This window comes from Corapipo altera, unplaced genomic scaffold (genome assembly GCF_003945725.1).
Source record: "Corapipo altera isolate COAL_440 unplaced genomic scaffold, ASM394572v1 150, whole genome shotgun sequence".
NCBI lineage: Eukaryota > Metazoa > Chordata > Aves > Passeriformes > Pipridae > Corapipo > Corapipo altera.
In genome coordinates, this window is record NW_020884941.1 from 3,525,094 (window position 1) to 3,544,579 (window position 19,486).

At 37.8% G+C, this 19,486-nt stretch overlaps 1 protein-coding gene across 6 annotated transcripts in view; it reads right to left on the reverse strand.

Moving 5' to 3' along the window:
* The window catches only part of CABIN1 (calcineurin binding protein 1), a 110,699-nt gene that overhangs the window by 79,706 nt on the left and 11,507 nt on the right, over positions 1-19,486 (reverse strand). For 4 of the 6 annotated variants that reach the window (XM_027661724.1, XM_027661725.1, XM_027661726.1 and 1 more), the window contains 14 exons: positions 18,950-19,028; positions 18,526-18,713; positions 17,157-17,306; positions 15,676-15,870; positions 14,348-14,584; positions 13,141-13,294; positions 12,792-12,907; positions 8,386-8,547; positions 6,729-6,935; positions 6,194-6,339; positions 4,058-4,319; positions 2,220-2,480; positions 1,440-1,591; positions 543-721 (listed from right to left, as the gene is read on the reverse strand). In XM_027661724.1, the coding sequence (XP_027517525.1) occupies positions 543-721; positions 1,440-1,591; positions 2,220-2,480; positions 4,058-4,319; positions 6,194-6,339; positions 6,729-6,935; positions 8,386-8,547; positions 12,792-12,907; positions 13,141-13,294; positions 14,348-14,584; positions 15,676-15,870; positions 17,157-17,306; positions 18,526-18,713; positions 18,950-19,028 (2,488 nt within the window). The remainder of the gene's footprint in view (positions 1-542; positions 722-1,439; positions 1,592-2,219; positions 2,481-4,057; positions 4,320-6,193; positions 6,340-6,728; positions 6,936-8,385; positions 8,548-12,791; positions 12,908-13,140; positions 13,295-14,347; positions 14,585-15,675; positions 15,871-17,156; positions 17,307-18,525; positions 18,714-18,949; positions 19,029-19,486) is intronic. The other 2 variants (XM_027661728.1, XM_027661727.1) reach the window with 1 other exon arrangement.

Below are 19,486 nucleotides of genomic sequence, written 5' to 3' on the forward strand. Positions count from 1 at the left end.
AAATTAAAAGATGAAATCTACTGGACTGTCATGCAAATCACTTCGTGCTCAATCACAATATATTCAAAATAGTTGCCACCTGCCTCCTTCAAAAAATGATAATACTGTTTTGTGTTGTCTTTTTACCAATTTGTCTTGTTTCAACCACAATTCAAATTTTCACCTGGTCATTCCACACAGGCTGAAACAGTGTCCAGTCTCTTAAAGACTGAACCCACACTTTCCTAATGAGCTCTGGAGAAAAAAAAAAAAAAATCATCGAAAAATCAGTCAGCTCATACTCCTCCTACAAACATTGCTGTTTTGACTAAGTGACAGATGTCATGGTGGCAGGTGACAACTTCGAGTTTTGTATTTAAAGCTCTGACTGTACATTGATTCTATTTAAAGAACCAAATTCATAAAGATAATGAGCTTCAATATTGCCCGTGTTACCACAGACCCATCACCCTCCTTGAAACGAGCAGTTTGATCATTCCTGGTCAAACCCCCCGTGATTAGAGCACCTCCTGTGCTGCCAGTATTGAGAACAGGGACTGTACCGTCCGGCGTTGCCTGCTGACGGGGTTTTTTACATTTGACGTAATCGTGGTCAACTGGAGTGGCTGTGTAAGGTGGGGATGTCAGACCTGGACCGCAGGAGGAGGGGAGGGAAGTCCCAGGGCCTGGCACCGTTCCGGCTGAGGAGTGAGAGTCTTCATCAATCATGCAAGCTTTTTCTCTGGGAGGACAACAAAAAATAGGAAGTGTTTATATACTAGGGACATATAGGGACAATAAAATGAGACTACGTGTTCTTACGGCATTTAAAATGTAGGAATTAAATCTTAGTAACAAATTCTAAATGATGGATTTTTAATCACAGGTTATTCTGAGTTGGAAGGGATCCACAAGGATCATTGAATCCAGCTCTTAAGTGAATGAGCAACATGGGAATCAAACTCACAACCTTGGTGTTATTAGCACCATGCTCTGACCAGCTGAGCTGATCTCAGGGTCACTGAGCTAATCTCAGGGTTTAGTACAAGTTATATTTTTCCCTTGTACTATTTGTCAGTAGTAAACCATTCTTTATTTTGTGGTTGTTAATGACACAAATGTTGTGGACTAAACTCTCTTGTCCTATAAATAAAGGTCAGTTGCTTTCGGATTTGTTAATAGTTGATTTAAAAAACCAAATCTATTAAAAAATAAAAACAGTGGTTTTAAAATGGATCAAAAGATCAAAATTAGTCTGTTTTCTTCCCATCTCCTCTCTGCCAACTACTGAGAAGATCTCAGTGTGGCATATAAACTTACTCATGATACCTGAAAACTGCAATCACTGGGATGAATTCTAATCACTTTGTTTATATTTTATTCAGCTTCATTTTAATAGTTTATTGTACAGTAGTTTATAAGTATACATTCAGAGGATACTCCTGGAAACTAGCACTCACTTTTCTGTGACTTTTGGGGTGTTCTTCTCCTCGCCCCTGGCAAATGGTCCCTCAGAAGCTTCTTTCATGAAACTAACTAAAATCTCTGCATCTACTCCAGAGTCTGGTTTCCCCACAAGTTTCAAAATAGAAGCATGAAGTCGAAAGTATACCTAAAAAACACCGAAATCCATCTGGTCAGTAAAGAACTTGTAGCTCTGCAATCTTTTACAAATAGTCTTTTCTCTGTAGAAACTGCAGGAGTTAGTAAAGACAGTTAACTGTTACCTAAACTTATCTAAACAGGATTTTTCCTGCCTTTGAAAGTTGCTTCTAAGTTAGAAGATCTGAACACTGTACAAATTTTACAGCTGCCATCTATGGAATACAACAAATAAAGCAGAGCTGGTCTCCTTGCAAGAAAGTCACCATTGAGTACGTTCTAGATCCATTGTTTTCACCAGACAACACAGTGAAAGCAAAGGTTCCAACTCATGCATGAACTTACACTTCCATAGGTACAAGATGTTTGTGAATCCTATCCACGTTTGATTTTTATAAAAACTGAGTAATGAACTGTGTGCAGCAAAACTCAGAAGTGGAATTGCTACCCACCTGTCCAAACTGCCTTTAAAACAAAATCAGCCTGAGTAACAGGCTCCATTTTACTCTCCAAGTCTGTCTTGTAAATGTTCCCAGATGCAGAGCACGTACACGTGCCTGACAATCAGAACTAATAACAACTGGTATTCCATCATCTGTAGAAAAGGTTTCAAGCTTATGTATTTGACTTTCTTTTACCTCCAACGCTTCCATGGCAAGTTCTGGCGGATTATGGTAGTGAATCTTTTTGGGATATCGAGCAGCCTCCTCATGCAAGTAATGCCCTGCCTGTTTGTAATGAAGCAGGTAGACAACAGGAGGTTGTTTCTGCTTCTCTGCAATCTTCCCCAGCATGTAGTGGATAAGCCACTCCTCCTCATCGCCGTCTCCCTCGCAGCGAGATGCTGACGTGAAGCACACCTTGGCTGTCTCCAACATGCTGTCCCGGCGCTCCTCCATCTGCCATCGAACCAAGCGTTGGGAACACGTGAACCCACTGTGGCTCAGAGGAAAAGTTCCAAAAATACACTACTGTGCACATATAGAAGTGCATAAACAAGGTACAGCATTTAACACTCTTAACCTAAAAGGTACAGAATACATCCAAGTGATCAAACGCACCCCAGCGACTCACAAAAGGTGCCTATGGACAGGTTTTTGTTCGTTCCAGTAACTGCTGACACAACCAACCAGAACAAAACAGTAAGCATATAAATCTGAAAAATAACAAATTCTACCACTTTTACACAGCTGTAATTATCTTAACTCTTCAAAGAAAAAAATTATTTGCTTTGTTCTGCAACTGAAGCCTCCTAGAGCCACTATGGACCACTCTGATTTGTGAAGAAACGTATATCATCTTTCTTGCACTGTATCTGATTTGGAGTTGAATAAGGTAAGAATATTCTCCCCACCCCACCCTATCAAAAAAAAAAATCAAAAAAACCCCAACCAGCATAAATTAAATGCCAATAAAGAAACGTAAAAAACTAGGTCAAAAAGATGCATTAATGTAATTTTCTCTCTTTGAAAAAGTAGTTTATACATTTAAGTTATGTGGTTATAACCAAGAACAGTAACATAACCTTTCATTTCCTAAATATTTTGTAAGGAGAAAAATAAGGTTTTTATGCACGAGAAACACATTCCTGAAGAGATATATATCTCTGGAAATGAGATTATATTTTTCAAATTTATCTTTTATTATAATAGAGCTTTTCTTAATAAATTATATATTTTTAACATATTTGCTTGACAAAAATGAAGACTTAAGTAGTCCTAAGTAAACATTCTCATTTAATTCTCAACTTCAGATGGTTGCTCTGTATTGTTCCTTTTATCTGATAATGCTTCCAGTTGTGGACTACATAATATTTGGAAGTCAGAATAGCTAAATCAGAAATAGAGTTCACTGATCCAAAATGACAGACAAAACATTTTCCCAGGCAACTCTTCTCCCTGTCAGTGTGTATTTAGAATTGTTTTGGCTTATCAATAAACTTCTTAATAACTCTTAACGTTTTCATCATCCTCATGCAGAAAGAGCTAATGAATTCATAACATTTTCAATGAAAATTCTACCAATCTTCTCAAATATAGAAAAAAGAGAAGATGTCTTTAGATACAAGAGATGACGTGGACACAGATATCAGAGTAATTCCTGATCTTTTCACTATTTAAATATGTATTTATGTCACCTTTCTATGGAAACACTGTATGACATTTACAGAAAGGTAAGGTAAATATAATTCCCCTTTCCAGAAGGTTATAATAATTTTGTGCCACCTTCAAAAGATAATTCAAAGATCAGGTTCGAACTGATTTTACGAACGAAAAAGAAAGAAAAAAAACCCCATCTTTAAATGCTGCTTGACACCATGAGGTTATATGAATATTAGAATATCCAGCATTACTAAGTAACCACAGAGTCTCAAATGTGGAATACAGCATGTAAACACTTAATTTAAAAACTCATTATGTTAGAAAATATAATTTAAAATATCTAAAATTTCACATTTCTCTCAGTTAGATCCCACCTGCTGCACAACTTCAGGAGGAAGTTCCGACTTCCACTGCTTAAGCTGTCGGGATGCAAAGGAATGCAAGGCATAGGAGATGGTGCCATATTCGATCCACAGGGACAGGTTGGAGCTGTCAATCTCCAGGGCTCGTTTGAAGCAATTCAGGACAGGGGTAGAGTGTTTCCAGATCGGGCCATCACTTTTCAATTCATTAGAGTTCAACTTGTCCTGAATACGACTTGCTCGAGCCAGAGCCATCCCAGCCCAGGAGTCAAACCTATGCAAGAAAGAGAATAACACATGAATAAACTCCTAAGTATTACACTGAAGGCACAGACAAGATTCATCCTTATATCTGCAGCTTTCTCTTCCTTTCATCACACGCTCCCTCAAAACAGATTTCTGGGTCTCCTCCTCCCCTCAGAGTGGAACAGAAGCTGTATAGCCTAAATCATGCTGAGTTCATTAAAAAGGGTTTCCTAATAAAGCACTGTCACAGTAATTGTCACATATGGAAAACAGATGAAAAATCAAGGTTAATTTGCCATGCAAAGCCAGTATATCTATATTTCTGATGGCAGCACTCCCACTGATTTTTTTGACAGTAACCACAGTGTCCTGTCCAAACATTGTCACCCTTTATTTCTGTAGCACGTGGCCATTATGACATCTTGAATCATTAGACTGAATTGTGAAGTCTTTATTGTAATCATTTTCCAACATAAAAATTAAAAAACCAAAAACATACTGATGTAGGAAAATTCTGATGAACTACAATTTCTGACTGCAGGACTGTTCAGGGTCCAGCCCTGTCTTTATTCTATCACTGACAGCACAGTCTGAAGGGGAGTTTCCATATGCCATAATCTCACATTGACATCTGGGGTCAACTGCTCTGGAGTTTTTTAATTTTGTCATGATTCTAACACCACAGGAATAACCACAATGCTCTCATACTTTTGCTTGTAGTTTCTTCTGATTCCACCTGAAAACCCCTTTCTGGGTCAAGTGACCTCAACAGTCAGAATCCTGAGGGGAATGGAAGGGGAATTGTAGGACAGACATTCAAAAAACTAACATCTCATTTGACTGGGGTAAAAATACTGTGGTACCACATACAGTACCTTCTGAGCACCAAACTGTCACACATTACAGTAAAAATGCATTCCACTCATTTACTTATGAATTTAGGTTTTAAAATATCAAAACTACAGAAAAATGGAGAGAACATGGTATTGGTAATCTCTTTATCAGGCTTCAAACAAAAGTTTTAGCCATTTGCTAGTCACAAGTCCCAGACTAGAAAATGCAATAACATTAAACTACAGTTATTTCCTCTGTAGACTTCATATCTAAAATTGTTCTGTGCCTTCACCTTCCCTTTTGTCTCTGCTGTGTGACTGAATTTAGAAGCAATTTTCTTGTCTCAAATCTATCAAATTAGGGGGTTTGTCACTGACCCTGATCTATCAACTTCAATGAGATTTAAAATGACAACACCTAATGTGCAAACTCTATATTTAATCAGTAAATTTAAAGATTATTTAATTTAATTTTAGAAGATTTGTTACTCAAAACAGGCTTTATTTTTAAGATGAGAGAGCTTAATCTTGGTGGTATTTCAGTGAGTTGGAAATCATCAAGAAACAAGGTAGTTTTGTTTAAACATCACTTAAATACTTTACTTGACTTGTATTCTCTTAGTAGTTCTCTAGCAGCAAAATCAACTTTCAGAGAGGTCAGCCTAGTCAGTTAATCCAGCAAAGAATGTTATTTGTGCCATACACTATTAAACTGTAACATTTCTCATTCCTTGCCATGTATGAACATGCCAAAGCAAAGAACAAAAGGTGCAAACAGTTCATTCTTCACAGTTATTATTTATTTTAATTTAGCTCCCACCCTCTCCTTTTTTGCTTTTAATTTCCAAAAAAATCAAATATTTAACAGTAGGTTTTGGGTTTTGTTTTGTTTGTTAGGATGTTTTAGAGATGTCCTTAATTATATAATCGACCTGTGATAATGGATTGCAGGTGGGGGTTTTGCTTGTTTGTTTGGGTTTTTTTCACTCCTGAAAGCACTTATCTGCTTTTCAGTACTGAAAGAAGTGAGAGGAATGAATGATGTGCAGGAGGATTCAACAATACTGACCTGTTTGGACAAATACAAATGTCATGCATGTAAAATTTAATGGCCTTAGACTGTTCTTTATTCTTGAAATGATAGTCTGCCAGAAGATAATACAACTCAGTCACCACTGGTGGAGAATAGTCTGCACCCTCTGGGAGAGATGGTGCCTGAAAATAAAAAAAAAAACAAAGGTTCATTTTAAATAAAAGCTTCATATTAAATGAGCTGCACACTTGCTTCTTCCTTAAAGTAGCCTTTTCATCACAGAATATGAAGGTATTGAATAGGAAGACAGTGAAAGCATTTCACAGATGCACAGAGCACTTACAAACACTAATGAACACCTCATACTGACTCCATATCAAACAATACTACACCTTGCCATTCAAAGACTAAAAGCTTTGGTGGTGTCATTCTTATTTTATTTAAATACCATTACCTGAGGAAATCCAACATCATGGAATGAATCGTTCCACTAATAATCTCAAAGTCCACATAAAAACAGCAACAATACTTTTTACTCCTTTTAATTTTTTTTAAAAACAATTCAATGTACCTTGCTGCATGTTCCTTCAATATAAGCAGATACAGTTTCTAGGCTCAGCATAGGCTTGTCTGTTCGAGGAACAATTGTAGCAGTTTTCTTCAGAAGGTTGGCCAAATCAGCAGACACAGTACTGGTTTTGTAACTATCAAATTCTGGAAGAGTTTTAGGCTTAAAATATTCAAACATGAACAAAGCATCTTCCCATGTCAGATCAACCTGAAGAGGGAGGTGGAGGAGAGGGCAAAAAAATTATTTCAAACTCCAAAATTCAAGTCTACTAATGAATTTCTATGGCCTTTCTAGTTTGTAAGAACATACACTTCACTCTAGCAGGAACCAAATTAAACCTCCCAAGAACAGAGCTGAAAGTCACAAATCAGCACACTGCTCACTGATTTAACAGGCTAAGGTATTGGGCTGTAACTTAGTATATGCCACTGAAAAATAAAGTTATTCTACTTGCTTAGAAGAGCTGCTCAGAAAAGTTGTTTATAAGCAAGAATCAATTCTAAACATCCAGAGTGACACTGAGATCATGGGTAACATACAGGGAATTCTACACTTTCAGAGTCAAATAAGAAGAATAAATGAAATGGGAATCAGGCAAAATTCTGAGACTCAAAAATCTTCAAACTCTCTACAGAAAGTTACTTCCAGAATTTATTCCTCATTTGCTTTTCACTTTTCTTTCTTGAAAGCAGTAAAAAAATCCCACCCAAAATTTACAGTTCTCTTCCACTAGACTAACTTTTTCTCCTTTTATTGTTCACCTTACCCCTCTCAGTAAATTTTGCTCTGTATTGAAAACAGGGAAATTGCAGAGAATAATCTCCTTATCCTTCCCTTTTTCTTAGTTATTCCCTTTTCATCATAATCTTTGCTTTCTACCACGTAAGTTTAAGATACACAATTCCCAAGTATTTAACAAGCAATAATGTAATAGCATTTGGGTATTTAAAAATATCTTTTCAACAGAGTTAGACAATTGTTTTGCCTGCATGAAAATGCTTTTGATTGATAATTCTACGATCACTTCCATTTGTAAGTGCAAAAATCATCTGAGGTTCTGAACAAAAGTAATGATGTTTCAAGGCAGGATATTGTATTGCTGACCTGTTTTTTCTCTGCCTTCCTTATTACTACAATTCTCTTCCCAAGGCACTCTGTAGCTGCTCTTCTCCCAGATTCAACTGAATTTCACATTTCTCATAAACAGCTACCAGATATTTACCATCAGTGATGTCAAAGTAAGTGTCAAATTTTTAAGTGACATTTTTCACTTTCATAAACTGCAAGGGTGGCTGCTAAAGTTCTCTTCTCTCAAGCTGACCTTTCCTCTCTAATTTTCCTCAACCTCGAACTTCTTCTCAGCTGGAAACAGGAAAATGATAGCTTAAAAAAATCAATTTCTCAATATTTTCAAGATGGCAGACTACTGTCAATAGGACTACACAAGCACTTAATTTAAAACATCTGACTTGTTATATTTACAATTTTAAAAAATATGGAAGCCTTTAGTTTATTTTCTACAATGTGTAAAATACATACATTTTACAAGGAAATAAAAGTAATCTTTCTCCAAAATATATTAAAGTGCATTCAAACAAGTGTGTATCTTTCATCACTTCAGGATATTCTTCAGACATTAAATAACACATAACTTTACCTGCTGTACTGAATGTTCTTCCAGGTACCTTGCTTTGCTTTTTTTACTTGGGAACCCATATAAACAATAAAAACACTGCTCCAAGGCTGTTTCCAGTTCTTCTTTGTATGGATGAGTATCTTCAGAAGTGGATGCTGCAAGTTCTTTTTGTAGCACCTGAACCTACAAGCCAAAGACCAACGAGAAGGTCACGTGCAAGCTGAAGATCACAGGAAGCGACCCAGCTGTCTGAAGGCAGATGATGAAAACAACATTAAGGAACCACATGTATTTTTCCCCAGTGACAACCAAGTATTACACCCATAGTTCTGTAAACTAGTTCTCAAACAAGTCATTTCAATGGTACTGCAGCTGTGTTTAAGTGCCTTTATTTTTGTTCCTGTGTTATTTCACGAAGTCATATCTTTAATCAGTGAGGTTAGACATCAGCTTCATATTTCAGACTTAAGATTGTTCAAAGTTTCCCCCTACACACCAAGATGCTTCTGTGAACATCAACACTACAGTTCCTCAACACTGTGAATAAGGAAAAGGCAGAGAAGAATTTCTGCCCTAATTCACAAACACCAATTTTCTCTGCATGGAAAAAGTGGGATGGAAAGGACTTTGCAGAAAAAGAAGGGAAAGTTAATGAAAATCTGGCTAAAAGGACTATAGAACTGCACAGCATGAATAGTATTACACAGATGGCTGCCCACCAAGGAAAGCAGCTGGATTGATCCTAAATGACTGAACGCTGTAGCAAGTTGCTATCTTTACCTTCGACACTGCAAGAAAAAGTACCCATCAGTAGCATATTTTGGAAGATGCTGATACTCTTAAGACATTCATTAAAAACCCTGCAACTGAATGCCAAAAGGCAAAAGGTAATTCTTCGAAAATCTTCACTAAGCTTCTTTAAAAAGCAAATCAAAAAGGTTCAAAGTCAATAAAAACACGTTCGCCAAGAATAATCTGCGTAGGGGGATTTTGGATCTTTATTTCAAAATGAAAACAAAACCCACACTTAACCACTGAGGTTTAAGATTCAACCCCAATGTATTCCACTATGAAATTTCAATTAAAAAAGAAGCCTGTAAGTAGAAATTACATTATCAACATCTCACACATCTACCAGTGTGAGTTTCCCCGGAATCAGAGTGCACCAGTTATGCCTAAAGAAAACTCATTTGAGGTGGTAGAAGAAAAATGCTTGTCATCTGGGAGAATAAAGGGTACAGAAAAACATGAAGTACTCCACTATGATTTGCCTCTAAAGTTTTGGGAAGCTGTATACCACCAGCTATAGAGTCCTATTAACTGATAAGTAATTTCCTTTAATATTTTTCCTTTGATAAAAAGCATCAACTTTCATTTATTTCTTTTACCAAGATCTGACTTGTCCAAACCAGCCACATTCATTCCTCAACACACTGGTCATTTTAGGAGCTTCCCCAGTTGAAATTTTGCAGTCATAGACTGAAAATGCAAAATATGCATTTATCTGCAATTGCTTTCACAGTACTTAATCTGCTTATTTATCACCATTTATAATTTTTCAGCATCTAGGATTGCAAACTCAATTAATTATGCATGGTACATGCTACAAGGAGTTTCTCATTGTGATGAGCTTTCCTGACAATACAAACACTGCACACCATCACAAGGCAAAAGCCTGATATTCTACATGTAAGAAGTTTTTTTGTAAGTGTTGGGATTAGTATAAAATACTGATTGTCTTCTGATTAAAAGATCTGTGTTAAGATCAAGGTACTGTGTTCTAAGAGCCAAACCCCTGAAAAATAAGGGTAAAGAAATTCTTAGGAGGTATTTCAAAGACATTTTGAGCCACAGCCACCAACTTTGAGTCACAACAGACACCCCCATTGCCACCACTTTCTCGGTATGGATTTGGGAACAACATTTGAAATTTAAGTGCAGCTAAATAAGCTGATGGAAAATGTGAGATCAGAGGATACTGTAACAAAAGCATGATACCCCTACTGCTACAAACAAAACCACATCTAACAGCAGTAACAGAATTCTCACTTGAACAGTGTTCAAAACAATCTCCTGTGTTCTTATTCAGCTTTTAAGTTCTTGGCAGAAACACAGAATTGTTCTTAACAATTCAGACTATTGCTAAAGGACTTAACTACATATTAACATCTTCTCTTGCACATCACTCTCATCCACAAGTGACAAAATGTCCTCAGGCAGACAGTTCATTTAATACTTGTCTGTAAAACACACTTAACATTCTTGAAGCTGCCTTTCTCAAGTAATTCATCCCATTTTATCTTTGTCTTTCCTTATCCTTCCAACACCCTCTTGTCTCTGAAAACTTGTGTTTAAATACTACTGTATTATATTATAGTCTAAGAAGTGGGCAATTCTGTGGGTGAAAATTGAACATTTTGTTTCAAGTACCTGATGACATTTGCAAAGATCTGCCTGTAAATACATTCCCAGCTCTCACTTACCCACACTTCACCCAGGTTCACAGAACACACTCTCTGACTCCCCTGGCTGTGGATACAGGCACAGTATACAGACACAATTTATATTCATCACTCAGGAGCACGGCATCCAAGGGCAAGCTCAAGAGTGGAAAGAGTCTCTCTATTTTCATAAAGCACAGTGCCTGAGCTAATAAAGCCCTCTGAAGCCCTGCTGGGGTAGCTCAGGTGTATCAGCACTATGTTCCTAACACCAGGGAGCTGCAGAGATCAGGACACAGAGATCATCTAATAGTTCTACCTGAATCAGCCTCAATTCAAACCCTGTTCATTCACTCCAGCCCTAACAGGGTGAGCCAACTCCTGCAGAATCCCTCAGGCTCTCCCAGCCATCCTTCCCTGCTGTCTAAATTACTGTCCTAGACACGCCACTGCTCAAATGCAGAGGTAGATGGGGTCTGGCACTGAGCTGTGCTTAAAAAGCTCCAGGGAGTGCTGAGAAGGGAAATTAAAAGATTCCTGAGCAGCTCTATGCAGAACTAATCACGATTTTCTCTCGGCTGAAGGTAATAAACCTCAATGAAGTCAAGCTGAATCTGTAAACTGCCACTGAAATGTCCCCATGGAGCACAGCTCAAGGAATGCCATGGCACCCCATTACCTGGGCTTTGCCAGCAGCCAGGCTGTCCCAGACTGCCAGAGCTCCCCTCAGGGAAACACTGACTGTGCTTGGGTTTCTAAGCTAAGGATAAAGTGAGAGAACAGCAAAGCACATAGAAATATTCTCCTTCAGTCATGGCAAATTTCTTTTCTGTTGTAACCATGAGACCTCAAGGAATAATCTTAAAAAGGTAAACGATGAATGGGTAGGTCCCTTTATCTCATAATGGGATACAGCATTACTGCCCAGACACTCATTTCTGGAGAAAATTAACTCTGACACACCCAGCTGAACAACAGAGCAAAGAACAGCCTTCAGACAAAGGGAAGTGAAGGGCTGAAGTAATTCTTCATTCTCATAATTTTTGTTCAACAGATGAACTCTGTATGTATATTTTAAGTTACATTTAGTCAATAATGTGAAAACAATAGAATTACTACTTTTTTGAGTCTATGGTATAAAATCAAGGTAGGTATTATCAAACAAGACAAATTTATCAACTGCAGAACAACTAAATGCATCACAGCTTCAGGACCCAATCCGGGTAACACGAGAGGATGTGTGAGGCATCAGCACCATTCCAGTCACATACCTGCAGTCAGACAATGGGCTGCAGATCTTTACTCTTGTGATTTGGAAGAAACAGATAACCAAGTTTAACTACAACACTCAAAACTGAGTTTTCCTGGCTGACAGCTAAATATGCACTTTTTACATGATAAACAGTATTTAAGTACACTGAAAATGTGCAAACTGTATGTAACACTTGACAAATTCAGTTCTGTGAAGTGAGCAACTTATTTGGAATCACTGAGACAAGATGAATATGGAATCCTACTGTGTTATTTTAGCAGCAATTTTAAAGACATAATACTACAGATTTTGTCAGCTTGTGAATGATGTACAGTACTATCAGACTGCTTGGTCATTCCTACTTCCCTTTCAAATCCCATGAACAAAATAAAATACTAGTGCAAGAAGCAAAACAGAGGAGAAAAATCAGAAGAAAACGATTATTATTCTCAGTGAGGTAAGTCCAGAGAAGAATGGGAAGTATGACAGAAGGAGATCAATGAGAAAGGGTCTGGAATAACAAGCCTTTGCTAGTCAGATTAAAATTACAAACTCTCATGCGTTTGTCTGGGAGAAGAAGGAAAGTGGATTCAAAAGTGTATTTTTAACATGAAGACAAGGCAAAAACAATCTAATATAACTTTTAAGTTACTTCCTGCTTTGAGATGTGGGTTGGCCAGATGACTTTCAGAAATCCCTTCCAATCTCAATTATTCTATGGTGACAACACTTACATAGAACTTTAGCAGAGCACCATCTGAATTGCAACACCAGGATCTTCTTCCCAAATACTCATGAGCTGTGTTCAGCAGCATAAGCGAAGAAGGCAACATAGGGGTATCAGGACTTCCTGCAAGAAAGAAGTTGGTAAAGGTTAAAGTAGGAAAGAACTGAGTTAAATGTGAGTCAATGCTTCAACTGGCAAAAAGAAGTTTCCTCTGTGGTAAGAAAGAGATGCTTCCATAGCCCCCTACTCCCTTTAGCCAGCAAGGTAAGATGACAATCAAGTGTTTATTGTTTATATTCCAAAGTTATGTGGTAAGGAGCTCAACTCCAATATGTAGCAGTGGATGAAAAACCCACCTTCTTCTCCCTGGTTCTGCTGCTGCTGGCAGCAAAGGGATCGAAAAGCATCTTCCTCATGCTGGATGATCCTGTGCAGGATAATCCATGGAAGCACCGAGGAGACATATGGCTCTTTTGGTTCCTCCTGGACTGCCATGCTGCAGTCTATGATCTAATAAAGAAACAGGCATTATACAAACAAAATGATGCAAAACAAAGGTCAGGTGTAAATCCTTTCCAAAGCTGGCAATGCATTTTATCCGAAGGAAATAATCTGAAGTTGAGTCTCAGCTTCTCATAGTGAATGGCTACAAAAATGATACAAATAACACCAGTTGGTAGGGGAAGGATAGAAGATTATTTCCCCTACCCTGACGTCCCTCTTGCATCCTCATTTTCCATGTAAGTCTTTCTCTGTTAATATCACATACAAATAATGCACAGTAAGCATGAATTCTTAGTGCTAGTAGGTCTCATTATTGTACAAGAAACTTACCTACAACCCAGCATGGAAGAGGAACTTAAACAAATTCCAGAATTCTCTACCAGGTTTTGCAACAACTGTTTAAGACCAACTGGCATCTTTAACAGATACTATACAAATTTTTACCCGAATACTCTGTTCTCCAGAATTCCATTACATTCCATATCACATAGAACTTTACACAATGAGAGTATGATTTTGTGAATAGTGAAGATCTTTGGTTTTTACTGAAGTACATGAAGATTTGAGAATTGTAAGCACATTGAATTTTGACATTTACTAGACCTGCTTCTTAATAGAACTGAGAGCTTGCCATTACTTACCTAGACTGAAAAAATGTTCATTCAGTAGTTTTCAGGTTTGAAAATACCTTCTGTAAAAGGCAATATCGGTGCCATAACTTACAAGCTACACCCAGGCAGCTCAATCGTACTATCACCATTTCAAAGAGCCTAACAAAACAGTGTTATTCCTTGGGTTATCCTACCACCATTCTATGATTATTTTAGGCAGCTTGGTGACTGAAGGTACCTGCTGGCACTGGTGCACTCAGTGCATCTCTAACATATGAAAATGAAGCCTGTGGTAATGCTCACATAATATGGAAATGCTCAACTTCCCCCAACAAAAATGCAACCAAAACCACCACTGCCAGTGGGTGGGAATTCAGACAGCAGCTGTACCATGTCTGGAGGTCTGTAGCACACAATCCCTCTTCCCTAGTGCCAGTGAACAGGTTACCTGAATCAGGTTGTTTGTTAATCGAACGAGGTTTGGTGTTACAGAAGAGTCTTTCAAGATGCTGTTAACTGATGATAATGAAGTATCTATTCCTGTGAGCAGCTGTGTTACCGTAGCAACCCACTCCTCTTTAGCAGAGGCTGCTGTCATATTAATCATCTGCTGAATTGCTTCATTCAAGGCAACATCTGAGCATTCAAAGCACTGCTTGTAATCTTTCAGTTTGAGCAGGGAGTCCTAGGGAATGTAAATACGAAAAAAATCTATTATAACAATGAAGAGTTTATTTTAAACATGAATGCACAGCAGGGAAAAGCAAAACTCTATATACAATTAATATGGTTACTTTAATGAAATATAACAGAATGCCTTTAAACATAACATTAAAAAGGACAATAAGACAAAAAGACAAAAGGTCCTGAATGGACCCAGGATGACAAATACACAAGTAGGATCTGAATTTTAAAAAAATCATCACAAAAGCTTTCTGCTTTAATAGAGATGCAAGGAAAGAAAACAGTCAGGAAAGGGATGGTTGTAGGTCTATAATTACAATGATCTGCAGCTGCATAAAGTTCCTACAGAAATAGGGTTTGGATCTCTATGATCTTGTGCTACCATTTTATTACTTCATAAATAACAAAACAGCAACTATGAGGCTAGTGTTATAACATTGTCCTGCTTCTTTCTACTCTCCAAAGGTAGGGTCATGAGATGGCATGGAGGCTGTAGGATTTAGTTCAGTTCAGTTAAAAGAGCATCAGTCTTCTGTGCAAACTCTTTTTTCCACCAGATAACCTGATATGATCAAATTGTTCCAATAGCTGAGCTCATTTATAATACACTGATTTTCATAGTGTCAAATGGACTAACTCTACAGCAATTATACTGGATGTATCTATTAACAGTTTCTCATTCATGCAGGAGAGACATTACATCATAAAAATCACTCATATGCTAGACAACTAAGTTTCAGAATGGCTGTAAGTCAACAGCAGCAAAAGTAGACAGCAGGTGCAGACAGAACGAACCCATCCATAAAATATCTCAGCAAACGATTCAAGTTTATTTGAACTTACAGTTTTTCTGTTTGTTTCATGTAGGCCTCAGCATCTTACATCTTTAGTCACATTCTCAGTCAGCACAAGCTGGCACATTGCTAATGATGTTGATAAAGCTGTGGTGTTCAGAGCATTTACAGATTTGGTTCCATGTTTTGCTTTCTAAATAAGACTCGTTAACCATCAACACCCAACTCTAGCAATCCTTTCATCCTGTTTTTAGGAAAATCCCATACTAAACCAGATTTTTAAAGAAACAAACCAAACCTGCAGGAGAAGCAGCTGTGCTGGTCTCTCTGGTATGGATGTTACGAACTCCAGATGCTTTGCTCTGCCATAACCATTAAAGCACAATGTTGGACGAAGCAGATGCACCACTGCATTGTAATCTCCTGCCTCGTACAGTCGTTGGATCTCTTCCAAAGACTGGCATCTCTCCAGAGATTTTAGGTTCTTTTCAATCTGAAAACATCACAGATAATATAATCTAACTTTTCTTTTCGCATATTTGACTACTGACACTTCTCCCAGCAGTTTAGCTATAGAGCTACCTCCAGGAACATAAAGCAGAAAGAAAACACCTACCATGTAATACTTCACCCATTCAACAGATTTTTAATGAATATACAGTGTATGACTAAGGCACATGGAAAATGAGAAGGTGATTTGTGACAACCAACATGGCTTCACTAAGGGCAAATCAACCCTAACAAATCTGGTGGCCTTGTATGGTGGGGTTAAAGTACTGGTGGATGAAGGAAGACTGACTGACATCATCAACCTGGACTTGTGCAAAGCATTTGACACTGTCCCAGGCAACATCCTTGTCTCTAAACTGGAGAGACCTGGATTGGATGGATAGATGACTCCAAGAACTGTGGTCAATGGCTCGATGTCCAAATGGAAAGCAGTGATGAGTAGTGTTCCTCAGGGGTCAGGACTGGGATCAGAACTGTTTGAAGTCTTTGCTGGCGACATGGACAGCGGGATTGAAGGCACTCTAAGCAAGTGTGCCAACACCACCAAACTGTGCCGTGTGGTGGACATGCCGGAGGGAAGGGATGCCATCCAGAGAGACCAGACAGGCTCAAGAACCTGTGCAAACCTCATGAAGTTCAACAAGGCCAAGTGCAAGGTCCTGCACCTGGGGCAGGGCAATCCCAAGCAGAGATACAGGCTGGGTGGAAAACGGACTGAGACCAGTCCTGGGGAGAAAGACTTGGGGGTGGTGGTGGATGAGAAGCTCAACATGACCCAGCAATGTGCTATAAAGATTTTAAACTTTATTGCTTCAAAGTCCAAAATCAAAGATTTCTATGCTGCAAGAACACATCCATCAGGGGGACTTCATCACAGGAGATTCTGCTTCAAAGTGCACCCAGCTTGTTACATGGAAAACAAACTCCTGAAGTAGAAAGCTCAGTTAAGCAAAGGTGATATTAATGTTTAAGAACAGAAATTAAAACACTGATTCAACAGTCTACTGTAGTCTATGCAGCTGTTTTAGTATTTTTGTTTTGCATAAATGCAATCTAAAGTTATACAGGACCAAAAGATCCAAAAGCTGTAATTCTTGAAAAGGAGAGGATGGTCTTGACATCATCTTCAACCTATGAACCTCTCCTTTGACTCTGAGATATAGTAATCTTCCATCATGAAAGAGCTAATTCATAAATGACATTTGAAACTGGGAGAGATGGAGTGGGAGGGATGGAATGGGGAACACACACCTGCAAATTAATTCTTACCTCTTCTAAAGAAACAACAGAATCAACATGCAGGTTAGGTAACCGTATGATGATGCTACACTCATTGCCAGCTTTAGCTTGGGCTGTAGTGGAGTTCTGTAGCATTTCAGTGCAGATATCATAGTTTTCAAGTGCCTGTTCCATGTCTCCCTAAAGAAACAGTACAGAAGAAAGCAATCAACCACAAACTCCTATCTGACTACTGAAAGTTCAGGCTTCCAAAGCATGTAGAAAAGTTTTGAATTCAATGCAGGCACTGCCAGTGTGATTAGTGCATGTTCTTCCAAATAAACAACAAATTCACTGACAAATCTCAAATGAAAGCAAAAATACTTAAAAATGCAACATATCTTAGCAATTAGTTTAAAAACAGGTAAAACAAAACAGAAAAACAGAATTCAGCTTGCATAAATTTGCAAGATTTGTCTGGATTGCTAAAATCCCTTTCCTTTAAAAACACAGAAGACTAAAACAGCAGAAATAACTCTTCCATTTGTGCAAATAAAAACACTGAATCAAGAAACATCCTTATATTCTGCAAAGCCAATGCATTCTACTCGCTCTGTGCAACTGAAGTAGTTGCTGAAGTTGAGAGGTGAGGAGAGGAATGCAAGCTGCACAGGCAAAATACAGTTCTGCATATCACAAGAAAAATGCCAGCAGGTGTGCAGGAACTCTCATTTTTCCTCGAGTAAATTTATTGGAGAGGAATCCTTAGGCAAAAAAAAAAAAAAAGAAAAGAAATGGAAGGAACAAGTTAGTTCACAGCTATGCAACTGACTCACATAACTAGCTGACAATTGATTTAAACATAATTAATGCATAAAAAAACCCTCTTTGATGTCCTGAGGAAGCAACACTTAAAGGGAATAAAAGACTGGGATCAAATAACATTTCAAATTATTCCCTCAGTGATGTGTTTAAAGCCCTCTGCTTCAAAATCTGCATATTAAATTCAACATCTTCAAAAGAAGAATCGTGCTACCTTGAAAAAGCAGAGGGGAGAGTAATAAAACATTGAGTCTGCTTCAGTTAAAAATCCGTGTTTTGGACTGCCTGGGACTGTTCTGCAGCTACACAATACGATTCCAAATAACTTTTGCACAAATAGGGATTTTTTTAAGCTGAACATGAGCTAATTTAAACAAAGATTCATATATTAAACATATCTGAATATTTGCTTAGCATGTGAGATCTCAACCCTTAGGGACAGTTAATTATATATAAGAGCAAAATAAAATCACTGTGTTTTGAGCTGATTTTATCCATATGCTTGAAAAGAGCTGAGATTCACAAATCAGCTGCTTCTGAAGGGCATTGATTTTAATTTGAGAGAAGTTTTATTTGTTAAATCGAAAGTAAAACAAACCTGCAGTGCTAGAAAGCGAGCTTTCAGCCAATACACCCGAGTCACAAACTCCATCCAGCCTTCTTCAAACAAATCCCTTTGTGAAGAGGCAAATGACAGCTGCAACAGGTCTCCCAAAAAATGAGTTCCTGGGAAGTCAGGACCAAACTTTCCATTCATAGAGGCAGCAGGACAATTCCGTGGAGAAACTGCAAATCAATTCATTACATTTTACCATCAAGTTACTAACATCCCATGGAAAGAGTCTGGTATCTCAAAGGTACTGATGTACTTAAAGGTAAACAAATTGATAGACCAATAAAATACAGATCTGAAGATATTCATTAAATAGAAATAGCTCCAAAATCCAGTGAATTCCTGGAAACATTTCTTCATATACCTCGAGTGTTTTTAGAGTCTAAAGAAAGTAACATCCAGTGCTCACCTGTAGAGCTCTTCCCTTTTGTCAGTAGCCACTGATCCAATTGCAGTTCCATGCAAGAAAGGCTCATCAACATCATATCCTTCAGAAAAAGTAGGGAGATATCAAAATAAAGCAAAACAAAACAAACCCCAAATCACTAAATCTGCAATTTACTTCAAAGAAAACCTTCATCTTGTCCTCTTGGGATTTCTATTCCCAAGCTGTAACTACTTCTTCCTCTGTCTAAAAGCTGTATAAAAGCATTTGCAAATCAACAGGTATGAAAAAAAACAATACTTAGAAAAAGCATTTAAAAAGATAGAAAAATCTTGGCTAATGAAAGAAGGTCAGATCAACATGGCCTAATGTTAAAAGAATTCATCCATATTTTTGTATCTGGCTGAAATAAAACTATATTAAATTGCTAAATCATGCCAAAAGTGCATTTCCACAATATAGCAAAACTAGTGATATTTGAAAAATAAGAAGTCTGTGTTCTACAATTTTTTCAGTATTTATCTGCATGAGACTGAGTATGTACTCCAGTCTCATCAGCTT